Source organism: Gymnoscopelus microlampas (genome assembly GCF_963454915.1).
Source record: "Gymnoscopelus microlampas genome assembly, chromosome: 16".
In the NCBI taxonomy this organism is placed as follows: domain Eukaryota; kingdom Metazoa; phylum Chordata; class Actinopteri; order Myctophiformes; family Myctophidae; genus Gymnoscopelus; species Gymnoscopelus microlampas.
This window is the reverse complement of record NC_139953.1, coordinates 30,378,364-30,396,695: the sequence shown is the minus strand read 5'-3', so window position 1 is coordinate 30,396,695 and position 18,332 is coordinate 30,378,364. Positions and strand designations below refer to the sequence as shown.

General features: G+C 40.6%; 1 protein-coding gene across 2 annotated transcripts in view; it reads right to left on the bottom strand.

Moving 5' to 3' along the window:
* map3k5 (mitogen-activated protein kinase kinase kinase 5) overlaps positions 1-18,332 on the bottom strand; it is a 65,595-nt gene that overhangs the window by 32,914 nt on the left and 14,349 nt on the right. For both annotated transcript variants that reach the window (XM_084083358.1, XM_084083359.1), the window contains exons 2-6: positions 16,133-16,272; positions 12,911-12,934; positions 5,255-5,448; positions 3,126-3,294; positions 580-686 (exon numbers count right to left, since the gene is read on the bottom strand). In XM_084083358.1, the coding sequence (XP_083939484.1) occupies positions 580-686; positions 3,126-3,294; positions 5,255-5,448; positions 12,911-12,934; positions 16,133-16,272 (634 nt within the window). The remainder of the gene's footprint in view (positions 1-579; positions 687-3,125; positions 3,295-5,254; positions 5,449-12,910; positions 12,935-16,132; positions 16,273-18,332) is intronic.

The following is an 18,332-nucleotide window of genomic DNA, read 5'->3' as shown; positions in this document are numbered from 1 at the left end:
CCGCGTTTAACATCAAAATCAATTATTTTATGCATATTTTCTCTACTTCTCACTCGATCGTTTTTTGGGGGATTCATCTGTTCATCTGATTGTTTTCATGTTTTCTTGTCTGCAACCATACATTCATTAACCACATTCAACCTGGTGTCCCTATTTTGGGCATGTCATTATAGGCTATTTAATTTGTATTTAAAAAATAAAAAAAGTAGCAGATATCACAATGCGTCGTGATATTTAGCGTTAGGAGCTTCTATTTTTGAAATAGGGCTTAAGTGGTCACTTTCTTTTTCCCCCTGAAATGAGCCACTTTGTGTGTGTGTGTGAGTAAGTGTCTGAGCGTGCCTCGATGACTGGACCAAAGAATAGAAAGTGACGCCTCACTAGCACAAAGGGGCTATTATAAGGTTTTAGGTTTAGGGACATTTTGAAGTTTAACATTAGTGAGAGTTAATGTTAGCGTTAGGGGATGGGGAGGGAATGAAATCCATGAAAGGTCCTCACAGATGTGTGTGTGTGTGGTGCAGGACACGACTGCAAGTGTACATGTGTCTCCATATGCATGTACGCTAGCCGTCTTACCGATTCAGTGCAAAGGCATAATGAAACTTCACATGAGGGTGGGCGATGGGGTCAAAGGTCGGCAGCTTCTCCAGGGTCTCCACCAGCTTCACGATGGACTCGTAGTCCTGAATGACAGCGCAGGAAACGGACTGATGAGAACACTCTGTCCATACTACGGATGTATGTCACCAGAAAAAGCGGTTTTCAATCAATCATCAATCATGTCAATCTATTGCACTTGGATCAATGAAAGAGGTTTGGTAGATTTCATCTAATGTATTGTATGATACTAATTTTCTCATACAACGTATTCTAATAGTGGCCCTTTGCTGTGACTGTATAGGGGGGGGGTTATTAAACTGTCCTTTATCTCAGCTCTTTCTGTTGACAGAGCCCTGGGTCAGTGAATCCCCCTCCCTGCATTCTAATGACACACACTGTAGTAAAAGGGACACTAAATACAGTATGCATACACTCACATGCTAATATGCACTCCAAAACACACACACACACACACACACACACACACACACACAGACACACACACAGAGTGCAGACCATTTGTTTAAAGCGCTATAAAAAGTCTCTGTTCCACAAAGCAGCTTTGAATTCTTGTTAAGACAGATTTCCCAATTGGCAACAGTTACATTTATACTGAACCATTTTCAGTTAACACTTTGAAGAGAATCTATTTTGTGTTTTGACTTTTTTTTCTCTTACTACACATTGGAGGAATTTTCTTGGGTTCAGACAGAGCACACATAAAGTCATTCTGGTTCTTCTGACTTGGCATGAAGCAACACGGGGAGTGACTGCTCTGCAGCCCGAGGGCACGTCGTCAGAAGTCGAGTCAACTATTGTGCTTGCCACTTGAATAATTTAAGGTCCCCCTTTGTCACATCGCGCTTTTTGCGGTTCCAAATATGTTAGTCACCATGGCCGAAGGACGGTGAATAATTTAGTGTCTCCTCCACACTTGTTGTTCTCATCAATAATTCATGGGGTAGAGAGCTGCTTTTGAGTGAGTGGGCAGATGTGTACAGTGACTGGCATCACAATGCAGAGACCGGAGAGCTAACTTAAGACGAAGCGGACTGAAAGTTTAGCCTACAGCACTCCACAGGCGGTACGCGCCGGCCCCGCTTTGAGGAAAGTACCGCTAGCAAACAGCAGTGCCTGAAAGAGCTGCTACTGTTGCTGTGAACTCTGTCTGTTTCAGTTTGAACTCATTTTGTACAAAAACTTCACCTCACCAAGGTCAGAGACGTCAGACTACAGCTACACAGGATTGATGCCATGTTGAAAGTTTAAAAGGGGAGGTTTTGGGCACCTAAACCCCCCCCCCCTTTTTGTTTCTCCTTCTTCTTTTATACAGGGAAACTTTTTTTGTGTGATACACTGTTAAAGGGGAAATTATTCTTCCTTATTCTACAGGGAGGTCATTGCTCAGGATGAGTTACTGTACAGACCCAGAAACCTGCCCGTACTGCTTGTTCCAGGACACTTTCTCAAGGTGGACACTTGCGGTCACAGGCAGTCAAAACTGGAACCTTCCAGTTAAGCAATACACCGCGATGCACCAAACTCAAAAGTCTTATGTTGTGTAGTGCAAATTTGCTAATCTGCAGATACAAACAACAGTCCACACTCACAAACAGTACACACAGCAGTAGCATTTCAGCCTACAGGCAATGTTTATGCATGCAGTATGAATGTAGACTATTGTGTGTCCCTTCCAATAATGGGACACTCTCTGCGACTATACAGCAAAACGTCATTAAAACTCATTTGGAATTAGCGGGGAATATGCATTCTATACAGCAATTTGTACAAAAAAGAGAACAAGATGGATATGTTTTTTTGTTTAAAACTGTAGACCACAATGGAAATAAACCGCTGATGCACTGGCCAAGCGTATATAAAATCTGCCGGCTACAAGCGCTTTCCTTCTGAGCTGCCGCTGTGCATTCTGTTCACTGCCTCCTGCTCAGCTCCCAGCTTTAAAATGTTTGTTTAACCACAAACCGCTACCCCCCTATTTGGGCATGTCATTATAGGTATTCCACACATTTCTTAAATACTGAAAACAACAGATCTACAAGCTCACAAAGTGCCGCCATCCAACGCACTGTCAACATATAGATCAGCTATTTTTGATGTGCAACACCGTCATACACGCCACCATTGGACACGATTTCTACAGCTTTGTTGTAACGCAAAATGGGCACGTCAGAGTTATAAGTGACACCCTTGTAATACTGTACGTGAGTTGTGATCCAGCGAGAGCTCCACTGCTCCAGAGAGAGGAGAAGTACAAACACTCAATGCTCATCACTGACAGCTTGGTTGTAAATTATCTATTCATTTTAGGTAATAAATAGGCCATGCTCAATCTTGATTCATTTGTCATTTCACATCTACAAATGCTAGTTTAAAACTTTTTAAGTGGTTAAACCGAACAAAATACAGAGGGGAGTGGACTTCCAATTGGCATTCTCATATTAAAAAAGTGTTCTTTCACAAATTATGCAATAAACTAAACAACATTTCTCCCTAGTGTGCACCTGAATATCCCTGTAGGACAGCAGCAGGTTGATGACGATGTCGGCAGAAAGGCACTCCACATTGTCCAGACGCTGCTGGATGCGACCCAGCTCAGCAGCCAGTTCAGGGCCCGTGTACAACTCCCGAGCTTTTCGGATCTCATTCAGGATGGTTTCACGGAAGTACTGGCTGTGGAGAAGAGGGAACACACACACACACACACATTTTTTTATACTTGCTATTATGGTACTAGGCTGGCCCACCCTTTTTAAATTGTCATACAGTAGAGCCACAGCAGCCACAACCCACAGTAACACATTTAGATTAATCAAATGCACCTGGGGTGTAAACCAACATCTCTTGTTCTATGTCTCTCCATTGTGGCCTTGAGCTTTTAAACCTTTTGACCCAAAACTTAATCATCTCTTCAGGCAGCCTACTGATCATTCCCTCCACGTTTACTACAAAACTGTGCATCCATTCTCAAGTTATCTTGCTGGAAAACAAATAGACACACAAACAGGCTTCTGGGCTTCATGCGGTTAAAGCATTTCTGCGTTTTCTTTAGAAAGCGCAGTGGGGAGAGATGGTACAGAGAGGTCAGGTCATGAGCTGCATACATTCCCACATCATCACGATTGTGTGGTACGGTGTACATACTGTACTGAACCACCAGTGAGTCCCTGTGTGTGTGAGTCCCTGTGTTTTTCAGCTCATTATATAGACCATGGCACTATACAGGTTGACATCTCCACTGACTCTCTACTGGCCTATCATAAATAGTCTGTCATCTCCCCCCCCTCACAGTGTACAGTACAGTACAGTACGTGATGACCTCGGGTTAGGCTGGATCCAAATCCCATGACTGCATTCAGCTCTCTATTGTATCTCCAGCAGTAGTGCAGTGGACTGAACTGTGCCAAAAGGATTTGTTAACAACAGCACATGCTCCTCCGCTTCTAGAAAATGACTCACTATTCCTGGAACTGAGAATGCTGAGATGCTGAATGTCGGCAGGAAAGGCCTAAAATATTACAACGACGTCAAGGCCATGTGCATATTTTAATACTTTAATAAAATCCCCCCTCTGGTCATTCATTTTTATCAGTGGTGGGGATATGTTTTATTCCTGCTTCTGGTCCGACTGCATGCATTTCCTTTTGGGAAAGACTGTCTGATATGGTTGATAATGTCCCAATTTAACAATTTAACACAAACTCATGCATTGTTAAGGCATACCTGGACTCACAGCACACCGTTTGGGAAGCACTGAGCCAACATACCAAACGAAACTCTAGGGAGAACACTGGGCTAATGAACAAACCACTTGTGGTTTCTGTATTGACACTAAAGTTAAACACAAAAGACAATAATGGCAGGGCCTTCGTGTCCAATCTTTAGCTATCAGTAATTTACTACAGTATTTGTGCAGTTTGTGAACAAAGCTACACCAAACGCTTGTTCAGTGAGGAAGCCACACTATACTGGCGTGGTGTAGTAGTGTGCTGACATTCTATTGGCCAAATGGAAGCATCAATCTTTACAAATACTTCACCCAAAACAACAAAAGAAAAAACGGATATACATTTTCTGTGACCTTTATCAGGACACTGTATGCCCACTGATACGAGAGGTACAACAACATCATCATGGCATCATGTTTTCTCTGTACTTATTCATACAGTACATTACTCTGTTACGTTCTGTATCTGTTATGACTAATATCTCCTGGTCAAGTAATGTCTGTATATTCTCAATGTATTTAATTAACTTTAGAATTTGAAGCTCGTGCTTGCTTACAGAGGAATACTTCAACGGAATCATCACTCACCACCTTTAATAGAGGAATACTAAATTCACAACACGCACCCTGTTTTGTGCGTTTTGGCCTACGGCCAAGAAAGCGTTTTGTTTGCATAGTTATCCATTCTAACTGAAATGAATGGGTGTCACTACGCTGTCAAATCCAGTGTTCATTAAACACTGAGGTTCCATTTGTACACTCTCAGAGTCAAATGAACAGAACACTCAAAGATTTTACTGTGTAGCTGGAAGCAACACATCTTGGTTTAACTGATTCAGCATGGCTAATCCAGTGTTAAACCCCAAACCCCATCGCCGGCCCAACTTCATCTCTCCTGGTACTCACCAGGAGTTGGCCGGAGGCACCTTTAGCAGCCGAATGAAGCGGTCCAGCAGGGGCATGCAGATGGGCCCCAGCAGCATCTCAAAGCTGGGCTGCATCAGCTCCGTAAGGCCCTTCATCAAGCTGCTCTCGCAGCTGTAGACCTTGTTGTGTGGTGTCACCATGTACGGGATGAAGGTGTAGTTGGCTGAGCATGTCTGCGAGGAAGAGAACATCACCACAGTCAAATCAGGGTTATTAATTTAACTCTCACAGGTCCATTTTTACATTCTCAGAGTGTAAAATTAAGAGTGTTACATTAACACTCTGGATTTGGTCCAAGTAGTACACAGCCAACTAAGGTCCTGTTTACTAAATCTAGAGGGTTGTTTAAGTGGTTAATGAACATGCACTGTGAGGTCACAGTGACCATTGACCACCTACTTCTAATCAGTTCATCCTTGAGTCCAAGTGGATGCTCTTGCCAAATGTCAAGAAATACCCTCATGGCATTGAGGCACCAACCTCACCAAGGCACCAACCTTATCAACCTCACCAAGAATTATTGCTCTTATGTTCAACCATACCTGGCAAATAAAATAATTCTATAAATTCTATCTATCTATGTATATAATACATTAAGCACATTATCTTTCTTCAGTAATCTACCACCATATACTGCAGTATCTCCAGTCTTTACCGTGTCTAGATGACCTAAACACTTAAACCCTATATACTTTGTTGATCGGAGGGGGTCTATACTAAGCCCCCTCCTTTTTTCCCCTCTACATCAAATATCTTCACTGGGAATAGCCGATCTACACGTTCACAGTTATTTTCGCCGAATGTCAACCCACAATAGGGACGCTATAGTGTTCATGTGGATAAACACTAACACACCGACAACAATACAGTGTACATGATGGGAACTCATATTGTCAGGTGGAAGTCTGTTGCTTCCCCTGTGCAAGACAGAGAGGTGACATAACCCTTCATTTATATAGACCGACCTATGATGAAGTATAAATCAGGCTTAATAGGCTCTCTCTGCAGAGACAATGGTCTCTCTGTCTGTACACAGTTACATCCTCACACAGAGAGTGTACGAATGTAACTAAATAATGTCCATTTGTACACTGTCATTGATAAATGAACACTCAAGATTTTACAATGTAGTGAGCCAGCCTAAACAGCTGGCAGAGGCCTAAAGCAGTGGTCCTCAGAGTGGGGTCCTTGAGGGGTTTCCATGGGGTCCCCAGCTAAATGTGTTAATATAGCAACAAAATCCCTTTAACCCTACAGTAAATACATCGGCTATTTGAAAATAGACAATCTATAAGCTCACGATGCGTCACGATGTGACGCGTCTTGAGCTTGTAGATCTGCCGTTTTCAAAAAGTCTTTGAACAAAACACAAATCTTGTATGGGGTCCCTGGGACAATTCTTTCAGATTCTAATACATATTAATTTGGGGATCCTTGACATGATAAAGTTGGAGAAGCACTGGCCTAAAGGACACATCAGCCACATCATCGGCAACAGGTGCATTAATGAACACTTCACCTGAGCTGCTCCTGTCCCGTTTCACCCCACAACCTCGGGGAGAAAACTAACGTTCAAATTCTATTCATTCATGCTGATAAGTGATAACTGCTTATGGAAATCAGCTCACACAGCCGTCCTTGTCTTATTATTTACAGAAGGAGTATTATAATGTAAGTACAGTACATACTATCTCATTTTGGTTTTGGCTCCACGTCTGTCTCTGTTTTGGCTCCAGTTTGTGCTTGAGGGACACTTTTGTTGTTGTTTTGGGTACATGTGGACGTGGTAGGAAAAGGCACCCATTCTAAAAACCTTCCATTTTTGTTTCGGTCAGGAATTTGGAATGCATTGGTTGCTGCAGGCAGTATTTTGAAATATCTGCACTGGTTGCTGTGTTAACGACATGGGCGTGACTAATGCTTACCTATATAATCTTTGTATGGCAAGTGTTGCTTGCCAAAAATCACATTGCTACGCAGGCTTCAGTATCCAAGTGTCCAGACTTAAAGCCTCACTATTTAATGAATAAAAGAATTTTGTCCAATCTATATGGAAGAGTATGTTATACAATATAACTTATACAAGTGGGGTGGTTGTATTTGTTACATAGTGCTTCTTTAAGACACATCTTTAGATTATGGATTCAATGTTCCGGCAGCCTATTTAGGAGAACACAGGTTCCTGTACTCGCTCTCAGGGGCGTCATTTGGGGTTCCAGGAGTTGGCAATTGTCACCCCCTAGCTTTCACATTTAACCTCAAAAATCAGGTTTTAATTATTAGGTTTGAATTATTTAGAAGTCTATTTCTACTACACTGCTCTCTTTTGGCTGTTCCAGCAATACCATTGATGTCCATAGGTGTAACAAGCCTGTAGGTCTTCATATTTCTTCCACCTTAATCTGAATGTTTTTTGCAGATTAATCTGATGTTTTTTTTCAATCTGCAAGCTTACATTCATTAATCACTTTAATTACAGTCAAAGTTTTTATTGTATTTTTTCTAAAACAGCAAAAATAGCAGATCTACAAGCTCACAACGCTCACAATCGGCTCTTTTTGTAAACAGGCTTAAGTGATCACTTTTTTCGAATGAAATCACACCTCTGCTCACTCTGACAACAGAAAGAGGATGTGAAAGGATTAAGGCACCATGGAGGTGAAGCAATTGGAGATTTGTGCAGAAAACACCTTCCTTCCGCCATCTGTGCAACTGTGTTTTTAACCCATTAAGACCGGGAAACACATCTGTGTCATTTTAAGATTTCTTTGGCTATTCAAAAAGCAGATATAATAGAAGATATACAAGCTCATAGCGCTATGAGCTTGTAGATCTGCTATTTTTGACAAATCGTGAACATTTGTGCAAATACTTGAATATATTTGTTTTTAAAGGGAACATTTTTGACATTTTTGGAACAATCTTTGCTTCTGGGGGTCCCTATTACAAAATATGTGAGATCCCCATATCATTTTGGGGGTCCTTGACATGAAATGTTTTCCGAACCACTAATATAGAAACATAGTGTACGTTTTTTTTTAAACTGTAGGATTTAGAAGACATTTGTAGAATCCACCAGAAGCAAAGCTTTAAGTTGCAAATGTTTGCTTTAAAAAATATATATACAGTATTCAAAAATATGCACACATTTTCACGTTTTTTTCAAAAAAATAGCAGATCTACAAGCTCGTAGCGCGGCCGGCACCTATGAGCTTGTAGATATATATATCTTGAATAGCCACAGAAATCAAAAAATTACACAGCTGCTGTCTTAATGGGTTAATGACATCATCAGGCTGCATGGAGCACAGGTTTTCATCCATACAACCAGGTGACAGTTGGGTGCAGACAGAGCAGACACATGTTGCAAGACCCGACGGCAGCTATATTTAGATCCACTCTGCGTGATTCATGCCGCCGTTTGGATCACATGACTGCACGTCATTCCACTCCAATGAGATCCCAAATTACTCCGTCACCAGTGCCTCTGGCTAGTTCTACCTCTAGGTATTGGCGGCAGTGGAAAGTACCCAAGTACACTTACTCAAGTACTGTACTTAAGTACAAAGTTTAGTTACTTTTACTTTGCTTGAGTATTCCTATTTTTCGATACTTAGTTCTAGGGGTGTGCCGATATATCGTCCCGCGATATATCGCGATACGTACGTATTGCTCCCCCCCCCCATATATTTTCATAAACTTTTTTTCAAATTACAGAGTATTTCTACATTGTGATATACTTTTACTACGATCCTGATCAAAAACAGAGGTACATGTGACATAACTGACTTGCAAACAAAGGTGCGAGACAGTGAGAGAATGTGAGAACGAGTCCATGATTCAGTCAGTTGCGCCTAAAGGCTGCATGTTTGTGCGTGCTTGTATTTGCAGTAAAAAGTATGGTAACACTTTACTTAAAGGCTGGGTCTATAATGCATTATAATGGCATTTATGATGCATTATCATGCACTTATAAGGCTTCATAACACTCATTATAAATGTTTATAATTATGTATAACAACTTATAACAAAGACACTTTATAACTGACCTAGTCTTTAAGTAAGGTGTTACCAAAAAGTATTTAAGAGCTGAACGGCTGCACAGGATAGGATAAGCTGAGCTCCAACGGTTATGATGTTAATGATTAGCAGTTAATTTTTACAGCTCCAGTGGTCATTAAGCCGTGGAGGAAGGAAGTCATCCTGATGACTTTGTTAGCCGTGGTCTAATAATTCACCCGTACTGTAGCTTGGAGAAAGATTGTGCCTCTGTGCCCTGCTGCAACACATCTGGTGCTGCAGTGCTTTAAAGGAGAATTTTGGACTGAGGTTTTTTTACCTTTTCTATGATGTTATGGTATCTTAGGATGAATGGTACAGTAGAAAAATGTCATAACTCCATCCCGGGTCCGCCACAGCTTAAAACGTGCGCGGATAGGCCTTGCGTTAGATCGCATATTTTAATAGCTTTTTTTTGTTTTTTGTTTTGTGAGATCTGACGTTCATAGTGACAGAACACTGTCAAAAAAAAAAAAAAAAGCAGATGTCGCGCTAGACGAGATTGAAATCTCGTCTAGCGACTTTTTTGGGTTGCATAGTGTCACTATGAACGTCAGATCTACAAAAAAAAGCTATTAAAATATGCGATCTAACGCAAGGCCTATCCGTGCACGTTTTAAGCTGTGGCGGACCCGAGATGGAGTTATGAATTTTTTACACTGTACCATTCATCCTAATATATCATAACGTCATAGAAAAGGTAAGAAAACCTTAGTCCAAAATTCTCCTTTAACCAATTGAATCCCAGCATCCATATTCTATTCTACATTAGGCAAAAATAGTCGATCCACCAGCTCGTAACATGTTGTGAACGAGCGGCGTGTTGTGAGCTTGTAGATTGGCTATTTTTGGGGCGAAGATATTTGGTGTAGACAGAAAACAGCAGTCCAAGTACAGTTGTAACTCAAGTCCGTTTCACTAAGCCTAGAGGGTTTAAGAGGTTAACCAGATACCACTCTGAGCATTGTGTTACCACAGAGGGTCACTGCACCAACTACATATCGTCGTTGTCCGGCGGGAAACTTGTATGTCCAAAACCGTTACTTTTCAGGAAATGAAACCCACCGAAACCCACTGACACACTTAACCACTTTCATTTTTTCTTTCAAAATGTTTAAAAAATAGCAAAATAATTCTACTTTTGTGTTGTACTATTATGAAGAAGTAGGGTATTAATTAACTTTTTTTTTTATTATTGTATGTAAAGTAATGATGTTTACACCTACACAGGTATAGGTGTAGGTGCAAAATAATCTATGTGGGGTTGCCAGACGTTCCAAAAGTCCTGCTGTCAACATTCTTAATGTTGTAATGAATTTTATCTACGGTAGAAGGGTGTAGCTGGATAGTTAATTTAGACAATGTGAAACAGTAGGAGGGATAGAAGACTTACAATGTATTGTAATACATTTCTTTGCTGCTAGAAAAGCTAGGTCAATGTATTGCTTTTGGTGTATGTTCCACTTCCAATCATCCCCCTCTCCAGTGCCAAAAAGGCATACTGTAGACGAGAGGAATGGGGAACAGAAACCCCCAAGCAAGATGAGATTGCATTTACAACAGAGTGCCAACATGATGATACCACACTGCATGACCAGAGCATGTGGATGATTCATTTAGGAAAACATGAATTGAAATATGGAGATACAAGGTTTCTGCCCGACGGCGTACAAACCAAACACAGAGGGGGGTTTAGTTTACTGATACAAAATAGAGGGACCGGAAGGAAGGGAGAGAGGTAGTCCGAGGCAAGGAGAGAAAGTTCTCTCTCTTATAGAGAGAGAGAAAAGCAGGGTATGAGTGCAGGGTTTGTAAGGATCACTCAAGTCCTGACGTCTAAGTCACACCCACTGGCCTGGGTGATAAAGATGTTTTTTCCTATTCCAAATGCATTTTTGTTAATGCATCACTTAATATAATAACTGTGTTCTAAAATAGATAAAGAATGAATCCAGGCATGTTACTTATACGATACCTAGCCTACAGTATATTAGGGGTGTCAAAATAAACTCATTTCATGATACGGTACACGATACTGGACTCACAATAACGATACAATGCAATATTTTCAGATTGTTTCGTTTTTCACTGTGTACAACCTCGGAGTGAAGTGTGAACTGATAGAGAGACCATTGTATATGTCATTCATACTATACTATACCCCCAGTAGAGTATAGTATGAATGAAAGATTATGCCTGAACACATAAACATATACAGTATATGCTGAAAAATAGAACAGATAGATTTAGAGATAGAACAATAGATTTGAGTCACACTTCTCTGCCGATGCTGCCATGTCTGAACTTTCTAACATGGTGAAAGGATACATCATTAACCTATGCATTGATTGGACCATAATAGTTACATAATTTAACCTATGCTGTGATTGGACCACATAGTTGCCATACGGGAAGAGGATTTCAAAACACAGGTTGAAGTTTAAAGAGATGATTTGGCAAATAACTTCCTTGTTCAGTATTGCACGAGAAGACTGGTAGTAATATCACTCTGTCTGTATACAGTATTTACAGTAGTTTACAATGGGGAATGCAAAAAGCTACGGTTTACTTGATTACTTCATTTTTTTTGATACTTTAAACTTCTACTCCACTACATCTCAGGGGCAAATATTGTACTTTTTACTCCACCACAGTTATTTGTCAGCTTTAGTTACTAGTAGTTACTTAGCAGATCTACAAGCTCACGATGCAGCACGCGTCACGATGCGGCACGTTGTGAGCTTGTTGTTCTATTTCCAAAAACGTTTAGTACTTTTACTTTGGTAAATCTTTATTTCGATGCCAATGCATTTGTATTTTTACTGGATTACAGAATACAGGATTTTTTAAATGTATTCTCACTGAGAATCGCTGACACCGATTGATATTATAGAAGTGAAAACAGTAGTAGCACGCAGGAACAGGATGCACATGTGGGTATGTGTGGTTTTCTTTTGGCCCAACAGTGCATACAAGTGGAACGGAGAGGAGTGCAGTCAGGAATTGGTGTCTGCTGAATGTGCATTCCTGCCTGGTTTCCCAGGGGCGGTATGGGTGACTTTCAGGTAAGAACTGCTTGGAAGATATGGGGGGTTTGGGGGTAGTACTTTAGACTACTTTGTCTATTCAAAATAATTCACCCCCTTACACAAACATGTGTGGGGAATTGCTATAATCGGGAGAGAAAGGGGAAACAATAAAAAACAAAAAAAAGGCAAACACCACAAAGTTACCCCAACCACCAAACAACAGTGGCATTCATTCAGAAGAATTACAACTCTAACTACATGAACTTTAGTGTCCCTATTCTGGGGCAGATGTACAACCTCACAATACGTCTGAGCTTGTATATCGGCTATTTTCGACGAAGAGATTTGGTGTTATGGGGGCCCTAGTATAGAGCCATGGGGGACCCCGGTCAACTAAGTGGGTAGGGTTTAAGTGGTTAATGGTGTCAGTTATTTGTGTGGCTGTGAGAACATTCCTTCTTTGCACCACATAATGTGGGAACAGGATTTGTGAGTGTGAAGACACAGACAAGGAGAACTAGAACTGAAGATTGCATTCAATACTTACAGTGTTTTTCTGGCAAACGATCTCCTGGAAGAAGCAAAGAGAAACAGGCTATTAGAGAGGCTTCAAGACTTCACATTTTCCCCTTGATTTTACCCAGTACTGCAATGCTAACAATAATATAATGCCATTTATAATACTTCTTTTGGCAGCCTCATCGATTGCATTTGATTTTGGTAAAATAAATATATTTTTTGTTTTTGTCGCATTCCTAAGCCAATAATTTGATGACAGGCCGGTAGGAGACTTACGGAGTCTCCATTGAGTCTCCTACCAGACACTCCACCGGTTTCAAGTTATTGGCTTAAGAATGCAACAAAAACTAAAACATCTCCATGAATTCAAGGCTTCATGGGCTGTGTAATTGATAGAACATAAGTAATGTTTTGGGTGAACTACTCCTTTAAACCCAGGATAAACACATAAAAGCATAATGAAACACTTGTTTCCAATGTGGTACTGCAAGTGTTTTTTTTTTTTACATAACTAAGCATATTTACATTACTAATAGTTATGGAATTGTGTAATCTAAAGTTTACATTTTGAATTGAGGGTGGTGCTTGAGTGTGTTCCTAAAGCAAAACAATGGGATCACTAAAAATAAATACACTCAAGAGGGTTTAACTGTAATCCAAATTAGATTTAGAGACAGCTTGTACGATATAGGACATTTTGGCTTAAGGGTGGCGCTAGAGTAAAGACTATAGGAGTCAGCAAAATCAGCAGGGTTCAGCCGCTGGAGAGCATGATGATGCAAAGCAAATGCCATGGTTATAATATTACTGTAAAGGTCATCATTAGAAACTTGACTGCGTCCAATAACAGTGCGGCTTCATGTGGATCTCAGACTTATTAGTCAATTATTATTTAGTCAATTTTTCTCCCATTTTATCTTTACAGTAATGTAGGTGCACGGCCCAAGAATATCATGAAACTGAGAACAGCCAGCATTCAATAAAAGTGTTTGAAAGCTGAGGAAGACCTGTCTGGGAGAGATAAATATAATGTGAAAAGGACATTTATTGAGTTCTGGCTGTTTTCTTATTGAGTTGTTTCAATGAATTCCTCAACACACATTCACTTCCTTATAGACAGCTTGTCTCTCAAAGAATTTAGCAAACAAATGTGGACATTCCAAGCCCCATTGACTTCCATGATATAAAGTGATTAAGTTAAATATTTCAAAAAATGTAGAACATGAACATGATGTGAATAAAACTTAGTGTGATTCTACATTAGGCACAAGAAAGGCTGGCTTTGATCGGTGCAGCAGTTTGCCAGATTAGCTCCTGACAGACACAGACAGGACCCTCTTATAGATGGCTACATCTTTCAGAGCCACGCCGTAAAAAGAAGATTGAAACACCATGCAGTTAAATAATTGAGTAGCAGCCGGCTGATCCACAAGTGAGGAAACCACCAGAGAAAAGTGGTCTTACATTAAGACAGGGTGGGGAGCTCCCAGACGGCCAGCCATCCCACCCAGGCACACAATCCCACCACAGCATGGGGATAGCGTCATGGTTAGGGGCCTATTTTGCATTATAGCTGCAAAGAATAGCATCTTTAACCACATACACCCTGGCGTTCCTATTTTGGACATGCCATTATAGGTGAAATTCTTTAATGTCTTTCCAAACTTTTCAAAGGTGTTATTTATTTTACAGTTTGCAAAAAAATGCATACAAATTAGCAAAGAATATTTTTTATTTAAGGTTTTCTGTATATAACCTGCATTGGCACTCGCTGTTCCTGTGCACATGCCTGTATAATTGTATGCATGGCTGTGCATTACGGTACACTGTAACATCCTGAGTGTTACTTTAACTTTGAGAATGTAAAAATGTACCCTTTTCAAACTCGTTTTGCAGTGTATGTAGCCGTATCCAGTGTGGTCACCACCTGGGGGATTTCCATGTCGCCAGAAGGCTCCTCTCACTAAGCAAAACACTTTGAAGAAAAGGCTCCCTGTTCTCTTACTGCAAGACGCCTGCAGCAGAGACTTTGAAACCTTTTTCATCTCAGCTCTTAAACTGAGGGACTGCTTTCTAGGACTCAATGAAACATCCCGGGCACACGAACACATACAGGTCTGAGATTCATTTGGGGTTCTGACCTTACAATGTTGTCACAAGCGTTGACAGATTCACTTAAAGGGGGTGTAAGTGATACGTTTTTGTTTTTTATAAAAGGTTAAAGCTCTATATATTCTATGCTGGACTTCATCAACCAATCGATGCACATCTGGCAATCTACCTGAGATGTGGCATACAATGATCATTGTTCCGGTACCAAGGTCAGGAGACCTCGCCAAGGCGGACAACTACCGGGGCATCAGCTTGAGCTTACTTGTCGCCAAGACAGCTAACCAGATGGTCCTCAACCGTCTTTAGACCCTCTGCTGAGAAACTCACAGAATGGCTTTCACCATGAGCGCACAACAGTGATCACCTTCATTGACTTATAAATAGCTTTTGACACCATACACCGGGGGAAACTCATGAACATTCTCCAGACCAATGGTGTTCCTGATGAGATGGAGCAGATGATAGCGGCGAGCTATAGTCGGACTCGAGCCAATGTTCTGACCCACGATAGTGTGACTAAAAGAGTTTAAGATACTCGAGATAATGAGATACTATCACTTACACCCTCTTTAATCACCTAAACCCGTTTTTATTATTCGTGGTATAACAGTGTCCCGCAAAAGTAGTGAAAATAGCCGATCTACAAGCTCACAAAACATTGCATTGGGATTTGTGACACGTTGTGAGCCTGAGAAGATTTTCACATGCATAAAAAAGGGACTCCAGGTTGAAAGTGGTTAAATAAATGAGCCAATTAATGTCTGTGAAAGAAAACGCTTTCATATGAGTCATACAGTACGAGACTAAGAGTGCTTGAGAACAGTGCAATTTGACTAAATGAAAATGTTTGTTGATCACTGTACCTCATTAAAATGCAATTTTCACTTTAACACCATTTTTCCTGCCTCCCTATAGGCATCAAACACTCCACTCACCTCACACCTCAATATGTTCTGTTAATGTGTCTTCAAGCACCAAATCACAGCTGCATTCATTTAATGTTCCGTACAGATCGCTTCTAAATGCAGAATTTAATCACCAACCACAGCCAGAACATTGGGTTTGATTCATTTCAGTGGGCAGAAAGCGATGGGCAAAATGTTGGTTTGATTAACGTTTGGAGGCTTTAACGGCTTACCTGCAGAGACTGAATGGAGTCCGAGTTGCTGTCGCAGTACAGGATGATGTTGTTGGCCATGCTGAAGCTCTCCCTCACACCCAGGTGGTAGAACAGGGAGGGCTGGCGGAACGCGTCGGTCATCTCCACCACGGCTATGTCTGAGGGTCAAGCGGGAGGAATGGATGTTAGCTTTACTGCTGTGGAGATCAGGTCAATATCAAAGTGTATCACACTGCAAGCACATGCAGGTGGAAGTAGCCTGATTATCTTAAAAGCTTATTAACATTTAGAGTTTGTAATCACCATGCCCGTTCACAAGATTACTTGGTTTTAAACATTCCGACTCTGATCTGGGTAAGACCTCTTTTCTTTACTATGTGTGTACTGTTTATGTGTTGCATACATGGCTGCTGGGTCGCAAGACAAATTTCAGTGTGAACTGACAATAAAGTATTATCGTATCGTATCGTATCGTATCTATGCCACACACATGTGGAACTGTCAACAATCTGTTTTAAAATTGGATAATTTAATTTCACTCGATCGTTTTAAACAGCTTGTCATTAATACTTTGAAATCTGTTGTACTTGTACCTTATGAAATCTGTAATGTTTGTTATCTTTTGTTATTTGTATCATTTATAAAAAGTTATATATTTGCTGTAATCAGGGTGTCATTGGAAAAGAGAGCTAGCTCTCAATTGGCCTCCCTGAATAAAGGTGAAATGAAAAGAAGTGCTACCAATCTTATTGTAAAATTCTATTAAGTTAGTCATTGGCCAGTTATTAGTCATTTCCCAAGTCCATTATACTGTACACCACAATATAAAACTCCTCTACATCCTACTCAGTTGGCATCAACTATAAACCTTTTTCACGGGAGCCATGTTGACATTAAATAGTAGGGTAAATACAGGTGTTACCAATGATACTATTTAAGGCTCTGTTCCATTTAGTGTAGCAGAGTCTTTCCAACATGCACAACAGCAGCACTCTGACTCCGTTTGACCTGAGTGGAACACAACCTTAATTAGTATCATTGGTAACATCTACTATTTCATGCCAATATGGCTGCTGTGAAAAAGGTATCTAGTAAATGAAATGTTGCTTGTCTTTGTGACCATCAGTGATCTAGCAGAAAGAGAGATATTCTGGCAAACCACAAAAAGAAGAAAATCAGAAAACTTCATGAATTTAAAATATTTGTGTCTCTAATTCACATAGCACAAGGCATGAGTAGCATGTTTACTCTGCATCACCCAGGGCTAGAAGAAGAAGAAGCAGAAGAAAAAGGAGGAGGAGGAAGAGGAGGCAGTGAGAAACGGTGTAAAATGTCACTAAGTTTGCCTCCAACCCACTAGACCAGTGCTCAACTGCTAGCCAGAGGCACTTCACTTGAGCTTCTGTATTAACCCATTGTGTCATTTTAGATTTCAGTCATATTTGGCTATTCAAAAATAGCAGATATACAAGCTCATAGCGTCTACGAGCTTGTAGATCTGCTATTTTTGATAAATCTTTTAAAATTGTGCTTCTGATGGGGTCGGCAGCCAGATGCATATAATTGTACTTGTTTGGCCGCTATATCAGTGGTGCTCAAACTTTTTCATGTCAAGGACCCCCACAATTATGTATTAGGCAGTGGACCCCCATCTCAAAATATTCAGTTCCAGGAACCCCCAGAAGCAAATATTGGAGTAAAAAAAAAAATCACTTTAAAACATATCCTGTATATATTCAAAGATTTGGTCAGATTGTCAAGATTTTTTCAAAAATAGCAGATCTACAAGCTCATAGTCGCGCTACGAGCTTGTAGATCTGCTATTTTTTAACAGCCAACGAAATCTAAAATGACACAGATGTGTTCCCGGATTGAATGGGTTAACGATGCGACGCAGAGAGGGAGAGTTTTTCAAAAGCCATACCTGCTCTATCAGAACATGTACAGCATAGAGAGATACAAGAAGTACAGGGTGAGGCGAGAGGTGATGATGCGTGGCAAAGGTCACAAACTGGATGTGTGCCCAAATACACAGTCCGTGTCACTCAGCCTGGGATGGACTTTGACTTGACTTTGACAAACTAGCGGTAACACAGTACTGTATGTGTTGTCTATATTTCAACCCATTAAAACCAGGAAAGAATCGGTGTCGTCACAATTTTTGCGTGGGTTATTCAAAAATAGCAGATATACAAGCTCACAACGCATCACTTTGTGC